Source organism: Dermacentor variabilis, chromosome 1 (genome assembly GCF_050947875.1).
Source record: "Dermacentor variabilis isolate Ectoservices chromosome 1, ASM5094787v1, whole genome shotgun sequence".
NCBI lineage: Eukaryota > Metazoa > Arthropoda > Arachnida > Ixodida > Ixodidae > Dermacentor > Dermacentor variabilis.
Genome location: NC_134568.1, coordinates 160,372,378 through 160,387,874, shown reverse-complemented (window position 1 = coordinate 160,387,874; position 15,497 = coordinate 160,372,378). Strand labels below are relative to the sequence as shown.

At 43.7% G+C, this 15,497-nt stretch overlaps 1 protein-coding gene across 4 annotated transcripts in view; it reads left to right on the top strand.

Annotated features, from left to right (window-relative positions):
• Nucleotides 1–15,497, top strand: part of Piezo (piezo type mechanosensitive ion channel component) — a 242,465-nt gene that overhangs the window by 162,668 nt on the left and 64,300 nt on the right. For all 4 annotated transcript variants that reach the window (XM_075698593.1, XM_075698600.1, XM_075698578.1 and 1 more), the window contains one exon: nt 5,038–5,158. In XM_075698593.1, coding sequence (XP_075554708.1) covers nt 5,038–5,158 — 121 coding nt within the window. The remainder of the gene's footprint in view (nt 1–5,037; nt 5,159–15,497) is intronic.

Sequence of the window (15,497 nt, the reverse complement as noted above, 5' to 3'; positions counted from 1 at the left end):
CTTATCTGCGATTGAAAATCCTGTTACATCCTCTTAAAAGTAGATATATCTGCACAACACCCCATGCCATTGAAGTGATCGGAACATGGTGCGTGGGCTCCACCAGACTCAATGTTTAAAAAAATTTTGTTCGCTTGGAAAAAAAATGCACAAATTTTGGTTGTCGAAAACACTTTTTCGCCAGTTTTGCGAATTGTGAACTTTAAGTGCGCATAAAGAAGCAATAGTACACTTCTCCATCACAATATTTTTTTCCCACAAAGGACAAGTATTTTATTACAGTTGGCTGCGGAAGTAATTTTGAGAAAAAAAATAGCAAACATGGTAAATGGACTGAAATACCTGTAATTCAAAATTTTATTGCTCTAGACTAATTAAAGTGAGCATAATAAACCTCGGTGCACATGAACTTTTAAGTTTTCACATTCTTTAGAAAAAATTTTTGTTGCTTTGTCAAGCACCATTATATTTAAGTATAGCACTTAAACATAAGTGGTTTGCCAGAAGCACCAAAATTTGAAAATAGTTTTCTAAAAAATGCCATCTTTAATTTTTTGGAAAATCACTGGTTGAAGTCAAGGACGTTGTCTACCATTGTGCATAAAAAAAATGTTGCATTATTTGAGTACCAAACAAGGTACAATGCGTCAAATGTGACCACGCTCAGCCTAGTGGCTGCGCCGCTGGTATTGTGCTGCAAGTCACATGCAGGTCGTTCAAAAATAATTTTTTCGACATACTTATAAAGAAGCCCCCAAAAAATAAGAATAAGAAAAGAGAAAAGAAACGCACTGCCGGGTTGCATGGTGCCTCAAGCTTTGTCTTCCGATCCGGCACTTAGCAATCTTTAGCAGGCGATCTGCGATCAGTGCGGCTTCGATTGTAAGCGGAGTCCACCTGCGCGTGACACCGAAGTTCGCAGAGTGAATGAGATTAGGAACATAGAAAGTGAACTGTGAAAGCTGTCAGGGTGTCAACAAGGTATATTATACATCAGGTCTGCCGTTAGTTTTTCTGAGGACATCTCCAGTGCATGACGCATGTTTCTTCCTTCGCTGTGATGGCTGAAGCCCCAAAGTATAGCCTGAAACACAGTTTGTGCTGACTACCTGCACAGACGCAGGAAGAAAATTTTTTATCAGCGGAACTCTTGTAGCGTAAAGGACTTGGGCTTTGTTCAAGTAAGGCAACACCTGCCTGATATGAGTGTTCCTGTTCGAGAAACTGATTTTTTCTGCGGGAACTGTGTCAATCGCTTCAAGGCACTGACCGCGGATTCTTCAACTTCCCCGGCTCGTGATCACACGCTGACAAATGAGGATGCATCGACACTGGTTGAAACATCTGGAAATGATGTTTCATCTGAGTCTGAGGAGGCATCTACGTCACAGGAAGTGTTCGTTGCAAAACAAGCTGCCTTTGAAGAGCTCAACAGGTATGTGCGGTGCCCAGAAGTTTCGCCACTAAAACCTCCACATTCTATTAAAAGAAAACACCAAAGCTCATATGGCATGCGAAACGAAGGAGAATTTGAGAATGCTCTCAAGAAGAGACTTAGGTCCAGTTTATCGGCAGCATATGACACAGAAAGCCAGCCTGTGACATGAAGGACAGAAAGCTGCAATACCTGTTCTGACTAGCTGAACAACTTACAGCAAGCCTGTGAAGCTTTGGAGTCGTTCAGTGAGCATTGTTGTTTTTTAACTTTGCTGCCAAAGTCGCTTGACATCAAAGATCTTGATACAGCATGTTATTCCAACAGCGACATGCTGTATGATCGTTAATCCAGAAAGTACAAAGAAAGTCATGGTGTGTGGTCCGACCCTGTCCCTATACAAGAAAAAGGGTAGACCAGAAAGATCTCGAAGCATCATTGGACTATTACACTGAAGATTAGTTTAATTGTAGCCAGCCAAGCCCAAATAAGAAGGATGTGGTTCACGTTATATTGGATGGCAAGAAAGAATTTATTGCGAAATGTGAAATGACGTGTTCTATACGTGAAGCTTACCACATTTTTAAGGAAGCTCATCCTGACACTGCAGTCGGTTGGACTAAGTTCTACTCTTTGCGACCGAAATGGGTCACACCCACGTCGACACAAGAAGCGCGTGTCTGTGTTTATTGTGCTAACATAAAATTGGCAGTATGTGTGCTGGAAAAGAGCTCCGATCAGAAGAAAAGTACCGAAGACTTTCGCAACCTTTGCCTGTACAATCGCTTTTGCTTGAAGTGCGAACTTGGAGAGTGTCCAGTGTGTGTGACGGTCAGAGCTCTCACATTGACTGACCTTAGAATTCCTGAAGATGAAGAAATATTATATGCGACTTGGGAGAAAGGCGACAATAAAGAGAGTCTACCCCGAGTGCATTCCTGGAGCACCTTCAGACATACCTAAAGAAATGGATAAGCCACAACTACATCAGGTGCATTCAAGGTGAAGCAATCAGTAAAGAAAAAAAGTCTATGCAGAAAGCAAGTGTTCTTCTGCATTTTTTGCAGACAACTGGACAGTCATGCTACCAGACGAAATTCAGTCTCATCACTGGAGTAAAAGTCAAGTTACCATATTCACCTGTGTGACCACGACCCAGAAAGGGGCACACAGTTTTGCTGTCATAAGCAATGACAGGTGCCATGACTCAGCCCATGCATGCTATGCAGTGGCTAAGGTGCACGAATGGCTTTAAAAAAAAATTAATTAAATTATGGTGTTTTACGTGCCAGAACCACTTACTGATTATGAGGCACGCACGAATGGCTTGAAGAGCACATCGCAGTGTACGCTCATATTACTTATGTCAGTGACAGTGCTTCTGCTCATATCAAGAACAAATTTCAAATTCATGAATTGAAAAACAACCGGTACGCATTGGCAAAGTGGTTATTTTGCGCTTCTGGACGCTGGAAAAATGCCTGCAATGAAATCGGAGGCATTGTGAAGCACCAGGTGACGCTACACAACCTTCGGAATCCTGCCTCATCTGCCATCAACTCTGCTTCTGATATGGTGCAAGTTCTGACTTCTAATCTCCCAAAGGTTTCATTAATTTACGCTCCAAAATCTGACATTGAATCTTTCAGGCGATTGAAGGCAAGAGAATGGGTTGCGGTTCCTGCGAGGCCTGGTATTCAGTCGTGGCATATGTGGGAGTGCAAGCGCAGCCATAACTCCGAACTGCAGTTGTTCGTGGCAAGAACAGTTGCTTTGAATAAGCAACTTCTTCAGCAGTGAAATCAAATGTTGCATGTTCTCAAAAAGGTGCAAGACCAGATTAATATAACCCCATGGCAACACTACTGTCAGCCTTCTTCCTCGGCCACACTGACATACAACAAGCGCAACTATGCAGTTAAAAAAAGGTTTACGCCTACACAGGACAGCATTGCTTTTTGGCAGCGTTATATTTTGACAATGAATATTACGTTGAATGAGTTCTTGCATAGCTCAACAAATCAGAACACACGAAATTTGTGTTGCGGCCACTAGGCTGAGTGTGGTCACATTTGACGCTTTGTAACTTTTTTTGGTACACAAATAATGCAATGTTTTTTACGCACACTGGTTGACTACATCCTTGATTTCAACCAGAGTGATTTTCAAAGAAATTAAAAATGGGCTTTTTCAGAAAACTATTTTCAAATTTCGATGTCTTTGGCAAACCATTTATGTTCAAGTGCTTTTCTTAAATATAATGGCGCTTAACAAAACAACGAAAATTATTTCGAAAAGAATGTGAAAGCTTACAAGTTCATGTGCACCGAGTTTTATTATCCTCACTTTAATTAGTTCACAGCAATAAAATCCTGAATTGCAGGTATTCCGGTCCGTTTACCATGTTTGTGATTTTTTTTTCTCAGGATTCCTTCCGTAGCCAACTGTAATAAAATATTCGTAAGGTAGCATTCCACTTGTTCCTTATGGGGAAAAATATTGTGATGGAGAAGTGTACTATTGTTTCTTTATGCGCGCTCAAAGTTCACGATTCGCAAAACTGGCGGAAAAGTGTTCTTGACGGCCAAAATTTGTGCATTTTTTTTTTCAGGAGAACAACATTTTTTTTCACAAAACTAAGTTCAGAATCTTTGTTCTGGGCCCAAAACCTGCGCCTAAAGTAAATTTCATCAAAATCGGGATTGGTGACCAAGACCACCTGTTCATTCTTATCTGGATTCACCCATAATACTTTTTTCAGCCGCTAGATCCCATGAAAAAAAGTAAATGTGCGAGGCGTGCATTATCGAAACATGTCTGCCCGCCATGGCAGCTTCACTGCAATACTCCCCTCACCCTGTCTCCTGTGAAAACACCGGCGTGCACTCAGTTTCTCATTTCGGTACCAGCTAATCTTCTCTGGGGCCATCGCACGTGGCATTCACAGCTATTGCCACCAAAAAAATTGCGATAAGCATTCTCACCTATCCGATTTATAGCGTGTAGTGCCATTGGTAGCATACTTCATGCTTTTATTAGGCGATAATCCAAATGCACCTCTGTTCCCTGCTGCCAAGCGGCACGATGTGGGCATCATGTTTCGCTTCAGCAGCATCCAGTGTCAACCACCCGCTTGATTTCCTTACGGTTTCGCATCACCCTCTTAAAACACCATGCAATAGAAAAACAACAAAACGTGTCTCAGGCCTCCACAGCACCACCAGCTCGGTGCACGTCGGCATCTCATGCCGCAACGATCTGTGTGAGGCTTCGCGTTACTTAGATATCAACAATAGTTGACTCTGTCAAATTTTTTGTTACCTCAGATCATACGTTTTCCCAGTTAGCAAATTTTTTATCTTGTTTTTTTTCCCCCCCAAAATGTATGAACAAGGTTCTACTGTAGTATGCCTGATGTTTGGTTAAATCGGGTAATAAGAAATATTGATTATCAAGTTCTCAAATCAAATGCAAAGTGAAAAGCAAGAACTGTTCAATTTGCCAGGCAAATTCTTACAATGTCTGTCCCTTTTATAGTTATTTTATTTAGTATAAATCAGCAACTGAGCAGCTTGTAGAACTTGCACTGGTCATTCACACAGGAACAAAGAGCAGCGGAGAGAGACATCATGGAAAAAATAAAACGGAAGATGGACAAAATTCGTGCGAACCAGCACAAAGTTAGGGCTGGTGAATATGTTGAACCCGAAACACACTTTCAAGGTAAGTGCTTTTTCTTTCTTTTTTGGGAGGTTTACCGCAACACATCTAGTAAAATATTAATAGAAAAACTTGGTGCCCTTCTACTCTGTGAAGAAGGATGACCGGCGAAGCTGTGTATGTGGGCTCCTTAATGGCAAACTGCACCTTCACCACAGGCCAGCCCGGCATTTCACTATCTTCGGGATCTGCCCTCATACGGGGAGTGCTGAACGCCTGCTTCACCTCCGCCACAAATTAGCCCGGTATTGCACTATCTTCGGGTTTGGCCACTGTATGGGGAGTGCTTAACGCCTGCTTCACCTCCGCCGCGGGTTGGCCCGGCATTGCACTATCTTTGGGATCGGCTCGCATCTGGGGAGCTTTTGTCTCCTTCACTTCTGCCGTGGGTAGGCCCGTTATTGTATTGTCTTCAGGATCCGCCCACGTGAGGAGTGCTTAACACCTGCGTCACCTCCGCCGCAAGTCAGCCTAGCGTGGCACTAGCTTCTGGATTTTTTTTCTACATGCGGACACGATAATGGGCAAAGTAGTTTAACAGCTTCGCTCTAAAATGAAGATGGGCGGGGATATAGCCTTGTGTGACACAGGTACTGAAACAATGCATTTGTGCATTTGTTGTGTGCTATCCAATGGGCATATAATCCTCTGGAGCATAAGATTCCTTGAGCATCTTGTGTCTAATATCTCGAATGCCAGGACTCAGCCACAGATAGTGATGAATGTTGTGGGGTCTCAAACATGCTCTCAGGACAAAGGAATGACAACACAGTAGTGCAAACAATCAAAAGGGCATTTACTGCAGCTTTCATACACTAATGCCTGCTAGGCGAATTACTTCCCATTGAACATGCCGATACGCACACAACAAATTGAGGAAACCTGACTCACCATGACTAGATAGCGAGCGGATATGGTCGCTCCCTAACTGGACATCAATGCCTGTTCGTTAGCGTGTGCAGTCATGCGAACGACATTGTGCTCGAACGATCGTGTTTGTCCATCCCGGTGTCCTGCTCCTAAGCCTTTTGCAGGATGATCTCATGAGCGGTGGGCAAGCGTGCAAAATGTCTATGCAACTCACCAACCCCAAGCCAGAGAGGAAGAGCCTACTTCCTTTTGCGCCCCAGTAACCCCTCCATTAGGAGGCATTAGCGGTGCAACACTCGTGCCATCTCTCGTAATGTGTTGCAACTACACTGACCACCGTTGGCGCTTAGCTATGCAGAGAAGCCAGATTACAGGTGTCGCGACAGCCATGCGGGGAGAACATCAGGGAACATGTGACAGTCTAGCGTCCCCACAATGCTCATCGTAGATGCACAAGCCAGTCAATTCGAGCAAGTTGTGCTGCTTTCAAGTGGCCAATATGTATCTAAGACAACAAAGTGTGTTTGTTGGGGGAAAGGGGAGGCTGAGTGTATCATTTACTCCTGTAATTAAAGTAATCACTGCTTAGCCATTTTACATAGTCGTGTTTAATTGGACCAGTTTAGTTTTTGTTTCTAACTGGAGTGGAAGTCTGCTAAGTAAGGAAGATTCCCAATATCAAGTTTTTGTAATGCACGGCTTAGAAGTCCAAACACAAGTAATGTGCAAGGAGCACGATTTTGCAGTGCATTTGTTTCACCTTCTTTGTTGTCTTGTGAAAGAGGCATCACGAGTTTATAAATGCTTCGTGAGCTTTTAGTGAACCTATTAATGTTACTGCAAAGTGAACATGCATACAATGTGTAGTAGATGTTGTGTGTATGTGATGCAGACAGTGTTATGATACTGAACGCAAAATTCAAGTTCTCATGAGTGTGCCCATCACTGGACCTGAATGTAAACTTAGCTGGGAAATATAGCATGGAATATGAAGACAACTTCCTTTTTCTATACCCACTGTTGCTGTGTCTGTACAAGACACTTGGCAATCCGCTTCAATATTGCATTGGGGAACCAATTCTGTTTACATAGTCGCTGTATCATGCATAGCATCTTAAAGCACAGAGTGTTATTTGTCTTCTTTTCTTTTCTTCTTGTACAGTCTAGTTAAATACCGTATTTACTCGCATAATGATCACACTTTTTTTCCCGAGAAATATGCGCAAAATTGGGGGGCGCATTCATTATGTGGGTAAAATTTTGAGTTGTCTTTTTTTTCTGTGGCCACCACTAATGAAGTCAGTTTCGCCCGAAATGCGAACCATCGATTGCGAAAGCAAATGTGTTGACAACAATACGAAGTAAGGATAGTAGTTTTATCGGCCATATAAACTTGCCAACATTGGCTTCAATGCAAACTGAGCGGCGAGAATGCAGCACGCACAAAGGTATGAGCTGCCATCAACTCAGCCCCTGACGTAGATCGCTTTGAAGATAGGGCACACTGTGGCCGCGCAATGCGCAGTTGCTGGCTGCTGGAGTAAGAACCCACGCACCCCTTTCCCTCCCCTCCGCCCCGGCGCCATGCGTGAGACGGAAGACAGTGTGTTTCCTTTCCACCTTCCTCCCTTGTATGTGATAGATTGAGCCGCGATCGTCGATGCCTCTCAGGCTCTGTTGTGCAATGCGCAGTTGCTGCCAGAGTACAACGCCGCCATCCCCCCCTCGCCCCCTCCCGTCCTCCCTGGGGCCTTTTGCGTGACAAAAGACAGCACGCAAGATGGAGCCACGATCGTCAGCTTCCCTCGCATGTTTTCACTCACACCTACACCATGCGGCGCTCAGCGACGACAATGACGACGGCCAAAATGTGCCTGTAGCGTCCATATAATTGCTATCGCAATAAAAGTAGGAGACGTGTTACAATTCGACATCCGACACGGTGTCGGACACAATCGCACACGCCAAACGCCATATCAGACTCCGAATCATACGGTGCGCTTCCTACTTCACGGCAGCAAGTTCAGGGTGTGATCATTATGCAAGAAAAAGGGAAAAAACGTACTTCCTAATTGGAAAAGTAGGGGCTGCATTCATAACACGAGTGTGTTCATTATGCGAGTAAATATGGTATACCTGTCTAACTTCTTAGTACTATTTTGGTTCGATTAGTGTTTTCAACTCGTTTTAATGGTTTGACACACCTGATGCATATGCCTTTGGCCAAGAAAGAATACAGTTGCTAACCAATCATTCAGACCTGCTCAATTATTCGATCATGGCCTTAGTAGTACTACATACCCCACGGTGAAACTTGAGACGCCATGTGATGTTTTCATAGATTTTTCAGACATGACCCTGGTGCATGAACATTGTACCTGTGACACATTTGTGGCCATTTCGATTACTGTCAATACACTCACTTTCATTGGCAAGGTGATTTCTCTGAATAGTAAGCTGTTGGGCTAGTGTGGCTAGTGAGCCGAGGCCTTTCTTCCTTTCATTCTCCTGGGACATGGTGTAACCATGGCCAGTCTCCAAATTAGCTGCAACAATATGTCACGCTCAAAACTGCCATTTTTCATTAGCACTGCTTAAACAAAAATGTTTGCCTGTTGTGGCTTTATCCCATTGTGTGTGACAGTTGACCACATGCAAGAGGTAAAAAACTTGGTAATAGGTCTGAAGGTGGCCAGTGCCAACACGTCAAGTTTGCTAAGGTTTCATTCACTGTTCTAGTTGCTTCCAACAGACTGTTCGGGATTGTGGAATGCGAATTCAGTAAGGTGATCCTTGAAGTGACTAAGTGGGACTTGTACAGCTCACTACATCTCCACTACATCTCCAGGCTTCGAGTGGCACCTGACACTGGCAAAAATGCCTAGAGCCAGTGGGGCTATACTAATCCAGGTAAAACCAAATTAGGAAGGCCCACGAAGCTTCAAACAGAAAACATTCCCTCACCAGAACAGGAATTGGCCTCCCTGGTGCAATATTCGGCCACTACCTCCCCCATGACTCCTTTAATCAATTGGGCCCTCAGTCTCCAGCAGCTGCGGAGCACCTGACCAAGGCGGCAGTCAGATCTGTAATGCAGCAGAGAGTGCTAAGAATCTCTGGACCCGGACAGGCCGCCAGTGGAAACTAACCCTGGCAATGCTTAACACCCAAAGCTTCTCGAGTGAAGCTAGCCTGGCAGAATTATTTGGGGAACTATCGGGTATTGTTTGGGGTATCATTGGCCTTAGTGAGGTTAGAATAACTGGTGAGGCTTATATGCAGTGCTGACTAATGGCCACATCTTCTGCTATAGAGGACTTCCAGATGAGAAACAATATGGAGTAGGATTACTGATCCATAAGGACATAGCGGGCAACGTTGACAAATTCTACAGCATTAATGAGAGGGTAGCATTAGCCGTAACAAAACTTAATAAGAGGTACAGATTAAAGGTAGTGCAAGCCTATGCCCCAACCTTGAGTCATGACGATGATGAAATAGATCAGTATTATGAAGATGTTGAATTAGCAATGAGAAAAGTGCAAACTCAGTATACAGTAGTAATGGGCAACTTCAATGCAAAAGTGGGGAAAGAGCAGGCTGGTGAACAAGCAATTGGCAACTACGGCATCGATTCTAGGAACACTAGAGGAGAGATGTTAGTAGAATTCGCCGAAAGGAATAAGCTGCGAATAAGGAACACCTTATTCACGAAGGGCAGCAACAAAAAGTGGACCTGGAAAGGCCCTAATGCTGAAACAACAAATGAAATTGATTTCATACTTTCTGCCAATCCCAGCATAGTGCAGGATGCAGTAGTGTTAGGTAGGGTAAAGTGCAATGATCATAGTGGAATGCATAATGTAACCGCGCAAAACAACAAAGGACAAAGAAGGAAACACACAGGACAGGTGCGGATATGTTTCCTTCTTTGTCCTTTGTTGTTTTGCGCGGTTACATGATGCATTCCAATATCGACCACCAACTAGCCCGCCTATCCCTGTTAAAAATGATCATAGGTTGGTGAGGCCTAGGATTCACCTCAATTTGAGGGGAGAAAGAGTAAAATTTGTCAAGTAGAAACAGCCCAACATAGACACAGTAAGAGTAAAAGCAGACAAATTCAGCCTGGTACTTGCAAACAAATATGCAGCCTTAGAAAAGAGAGATGAAGACGACATAGAGGTAATGAATGAAACCGTAACCAGGCTGCCTTCAGAAGCAGCAATTGAAATGAGAAGTAAGGCACCAAGGCAACCAGTAGGCAAGCTGTCCCAAGTAACAAAGAAACAACAAAAAATGAGTGTCCAACTGGAGAAATAAGATTCCTGGAACTGAAGAAATTCATGGAACTGCCAAACTGATCAACAAGAAGAAAATAAGGGATATTCAAAATTATACTGGGAGAAAGACTGAGGAAGCACTAAAAGATGGACGCAGCATGAAATCAGTGAGGAGAAAACTTGGCATAGGACAAACCAAGATGTATGCACTGAAAGATAAGCAGGATATCATCATCAGCAATCTCGAAGGTATAGTAAAAGCAGCGGAAAAATACTATACTGACCTGTGCAGTACCCAGAGGAGCCACGATACCTCCATTCGAAGTAGTAATGAACAGGTTAAAGAGGCTCCTTTTATAACTAGGGATGAAGTTAGAAGGGCCTTGCAAGACGTGAAACGGGGAAAAGTGTCAGGAAAAGATGGAATAACAGTCAGTTTAATCAAAAATCGCCTGTGTACTTAAGTTTAGGTGCACGTTAAAAAACCCTAGGTGGTCGAAATTTCCGGAGTTCTCCACTACGGCTTGCCTCATAATCAGAAAGTGGTTTTGGCACGTTAAACCCCATAATTTAATTTAATTTTTAATCAGAAATGGAGGAGACATAATGTTTGAAAAACTGGCGACCCTTATACGAACTGTCTATCAACTTCAAGGGTCCCAGAGAATTGGAAGAATTCCAAAATTATACTAATCCACAAAAAGGGAGACATTAAAGAATTGAAAAATTATGGGCCCATTAGCTTACTTCCAGTATTGTATAAAATATTCACCAAGATAATTTCTAATAGAATAAGGGCAACATTTATTGGCTATACAATACTTATTCTGACTACATGTATATTGAATTCAGTCTACTCTACAATGGATCATATCCATGTCATCAATCATGTAATAGAGAAATCCGCAGTGCAAAATCAGCATCTATATAAGGCTTTCATAGATAATGAAAAAGCATTTTATTCAGTAGAGATGCCAGCAGGCGCAGAGGCATTACGTAATCAAGGAGTACAGGATGCTTCCATAAATCTTAGAAAATGTCTGCAGATTCCACAGCTACCTTAAAGGGACCCTGAAACGATTTTGACGATTTTCTACAAACATACTGAGTCGTTAGAGTAGGTCCTTCTGATCATTAATTGATGCATCTAAGTGCTCCGCGTAAAGCGTGTAATTTATTATAAGGTTTTAAAAATGCACATCGCTGCCGATCGCAGCACACTGCGCGGTGGAATTTTAAGCCACCCCTACCCATAAGACGTTAATCACCCACATGACGTCAGTGGGGCGAGCTATCCGATTGGCTGACCAGGGCGTGTGATCGATAATTTTTCCAACTTTATGGTAAACAAATGATGTTCGTAATAGCTGCAATGTTAGTTAATTTGTTTTTATAAAAAGAAAGTAACATAAAGGGAACAGAAACAGAAAACAGTAACAGAAAGTAACATAATGCACAAGAACAATTTTTCAGTACAGTTAAGGACTTCTGGCACACAGCAAGTGTCATCTGCTTGTGTTGCAACGTGCGCCGTCTTTGACAAGAGCTCCACCGTCTGTGTCGGTCTGTTTTTTGGCGAGCGCTATGATCGACTTTGTTGCCTTGTGGACTGCAAACGTAGCGACTGGCAATATGTCAAGCTGCGACATCGTGTCCCTCTGCAAGCCAGTAGACGAGTGGACTGGCTGCAGCGCATCGGACTGCCATTATCCGATCGGCGCCAGGATTTGCACGATTGCGGCCGTCACTTTACACCGGAAGTTTACTAACGCAGTAGCATTTCGCGAGTCCGGTATTAGGGTAAACGCAAGGGGACAGGGTCTGACCGTGTCCCCTTGCGTGTCGTTTTATGGGATGAACAGAAGTGCAAGTGTGGATGGTCTGCATGGTGCAGCCACCTGGTGGCATAGAGCTCAAACAAACACAGTAGCAGTAACAAAATGTATTCTTCTTTGCTGCTGGTGTAAATTTTTCATGGGAGGGTAATCATTAACACGTTTTTGTAAATGTTTAAAATGTTTTGCCCTTGGTTAGAGCAACATTAGCTCTTTCTTTGGCTGGTTAAGCTCTGCGCCAACGGGTGGCTGGACTGTGGAGACCGATCAGGCAGCTCACGTACGTCTACGCTAAAGTTCCTTCATAAGCTTGAGTTTATGCCTCCACCGTTCCGTCGAAATTTTCAGCGAGTGTGTGGTTACCGGAATACCAGATACGTTCGGCGCTGCGACAGAAGATTCGCAACGTACGCTACTTCGATAGCTCTTGCTTGGGGTTGATGGCTAAGCGGCTAGCAGAGAGGTTTTGCCCGGGTGGGGGCGGGCTCCAAAACAATCGGAAGTGCATGATGCAACGTCGCATTGTGGCGCAGAACCAATGAAGGCAGAGCTTAGCCGCAATCGCTCGGCGAACGAGTTGATGGAAAAGCATGGCTAGGGAGGAGGGTAACTTGTAATTGCTTGTAGCTCCATTAATACGTAATGCTTCATTTAAATTGTGGTGCGAATGTTCTACTTAAGCTCTACCCTACGCGTCTACAAAATTTGTCCCAACCGTTTCAGGGGCCCTTTAATTCACCACAAGTAGGAAGATACCTATAAAGAAAGACATCAGACAAGGAGACAAAAACTCTCCAATGCTATTCACTGCGTGCTTGGAAGTATTCAAGCTATTAAACTGGGAAGACTTAGGAATGAGGATCAACGACAAATATCTCAGCAACCTTCAGTTTGCAGATGACATTGTCCTGTTCAGCAATACTGGGAACGAGTTACAGCAAATGATTGAGGACCTTAACAGAGAGAGTGTAAGAGTGAGGTAGAAGAATAATATGCAGAAGACAGATAATGATCAGTAGCCAGACAAGAAAACAAGAGTTAAGGATCGCAGCCAGCCTCTAGAGTCTCTGAAGGAGTGCATTTACCTAGGTCAATTACTCACAGGGAACCCTGATCGTGAGAAGAGAATTTATGGTAGAATAAAAATGGGCTGGGAGCGCATACGGCAGACGCTGTCAGCTCCCGACTAGAAGCTTACCATTGTTATTGAAAAGAAAGGTGTACAATCAGTGTACATTACTGGTGCTGACATATGGGCACAAACTTGGAGACTGACAAAGAAGATTGAGAACAAGTTAAGGACCGCACAAAGAGCGATGGAACAAAGAATGTTAGGCGTAACATTAAGAGACTGAAAGAGCGGTGTGGATCAGAGAGCAAGTGAGGATAGCCAATATTCTAATTCACATTAAGAGATCAAAATGGAGCTGGGCAGGTCATGTAGTGCATAGGTTAGATAACCGGTGGACCATTAGGGTTACAGAATGGGTGCCAAGAGAAGGGAAGCGCAGTCAAGAACTGCAGAAGACTTGGTGGGTGATGAAATTAAGAAATTCGCAGGCGCTAATTGGAATCGATTGGCACAGGACAGGGGTAATTGGAGATAGCAGAGAGAGGCCTTCGTCCTGCAGCGAACATAAAATAAAATGATGATGATGATGATGATGATGATTAGGATTATGATTAGGATGGGCTAGTTGGTTTGACATTATATATTGCAAAGGGGAGTGCAGAAGTGTTGCGGGAAAAGGAGACCAAGACAGGAAAGATGCTCACTTGCAACTAAGTTTATTTTGAGAAACAGACCACCAGGAGTGTTATTGTGCATGCACTGACATTTAATGCTGAGAAATCAGCCTTCCAGGGGCTGTGTGGCTGCAAAGACTGATACCAAAGAGATCTTGGTTGACTTGGCACAACCATTGCAGCTTACAATCACTGACTTGACATGTACGGTGATTGTTTCTGATGAAACAGCACGGCTTAAATTTAAAGTCTTAAAGTCCAAGATGGCTTAACCTAAAATGAAGACTCGCTGGAATTTAACGATGATACAAAGTGCATTTAATGCTGCGTGTTCTTCTCCGACGGTTTGCATCCGCAAAGACGTGCAACAGCACAGGCTCACTGGGCTCATTCATAGATGCCTTGGTAGACGCCACTTCATACTTTGTTATTGACAGTGTTTCAAAATGCTTGGGTTGATGGACGTGGAGATCGCAGCAGAATTAGCAGCCAAACGTAGACACTGCCGAGGTTGTTCCTGCAAGCGCTGATGTTGCCCCGCTCCCGACTTCATCTGCTCCCAACGCTCCCGACTTCCCAACGTAGCTGCTTTGGCCCTTCTACGCCACTACTGGCCTATCGCTTGTGGATCTTTTAAAACTATGTGTAGGACTCGCTTGTTACACAGCGAGTCCTACACATAGCAGGCAGGCTACACTGTTGCCGTACTTTCAGCCAAATAAATAAATTGTGTGTGTAAAATTGTGTGTTTGCGGCGCGGCCTAGGCCAATCGCGCATGGCACAACCGAATGTGCGCTCCAAACAATGATCCCCGATCGCACCCTTAGTTCATTGATTGATTTTCAGAAGTTTTTGACGCGTCTTTTACGTGATTTTATATGTTGAATTCTGGCTATATCGAACTATTTCACAATCACCACACTGTTCGCTATATCGAGGTTCGACTGTATTTCAGTAATCGTTTTTTTTTTCTTTCTTTTACTCTCGTGCACATATTGCATTGGCAGAATTGGAGCTAATATGGAGCATACTTACTTAAGTAGGAATCGAGACGCTATCACCAGTCTTGAGATATCCATCCTCAAAATACACCAATTACATAGGTGTTCTATGTATTTTCCTGTAAAGCCATTCTGTAAAGCCATGTCGAACTTCCACCCCTTTCCGAGGCAGATGTTGAGGCTGTTCATCGATTGCCCTCACGGTCTATCAATGACATTGAGGTCGGGGACAGTGCTAAGAAGGTTGCATCTGTTCTTGTTCGCTTCGTATCCCGTTCAACTAGAGACGCATGGCTTGCAAAAAAAGGACAACTAAAGGAAACGAAATCTAAAATTTTCTTCAATGAAAACCTGACAGCACAAAACAAGACGCTCTTCTGGAAAATGAAGAAAATGGTGAAAGAAAAGGAGTATGTGTTTGCCTGGCTGAAGAATGGAAAAATGTTTGTCCGTCGCGGCCCCCGCAGCCGAGCTATCAGGATTAGGACGACAAACGATCTGGACAAGATACGTTGAGAAACGGGCGGTACGCGCATCGCAGTAACTGATAGAACTGACACCCTTGAAAATGACAGTCCCGTTCACATATTCTTATCATGATGCTGA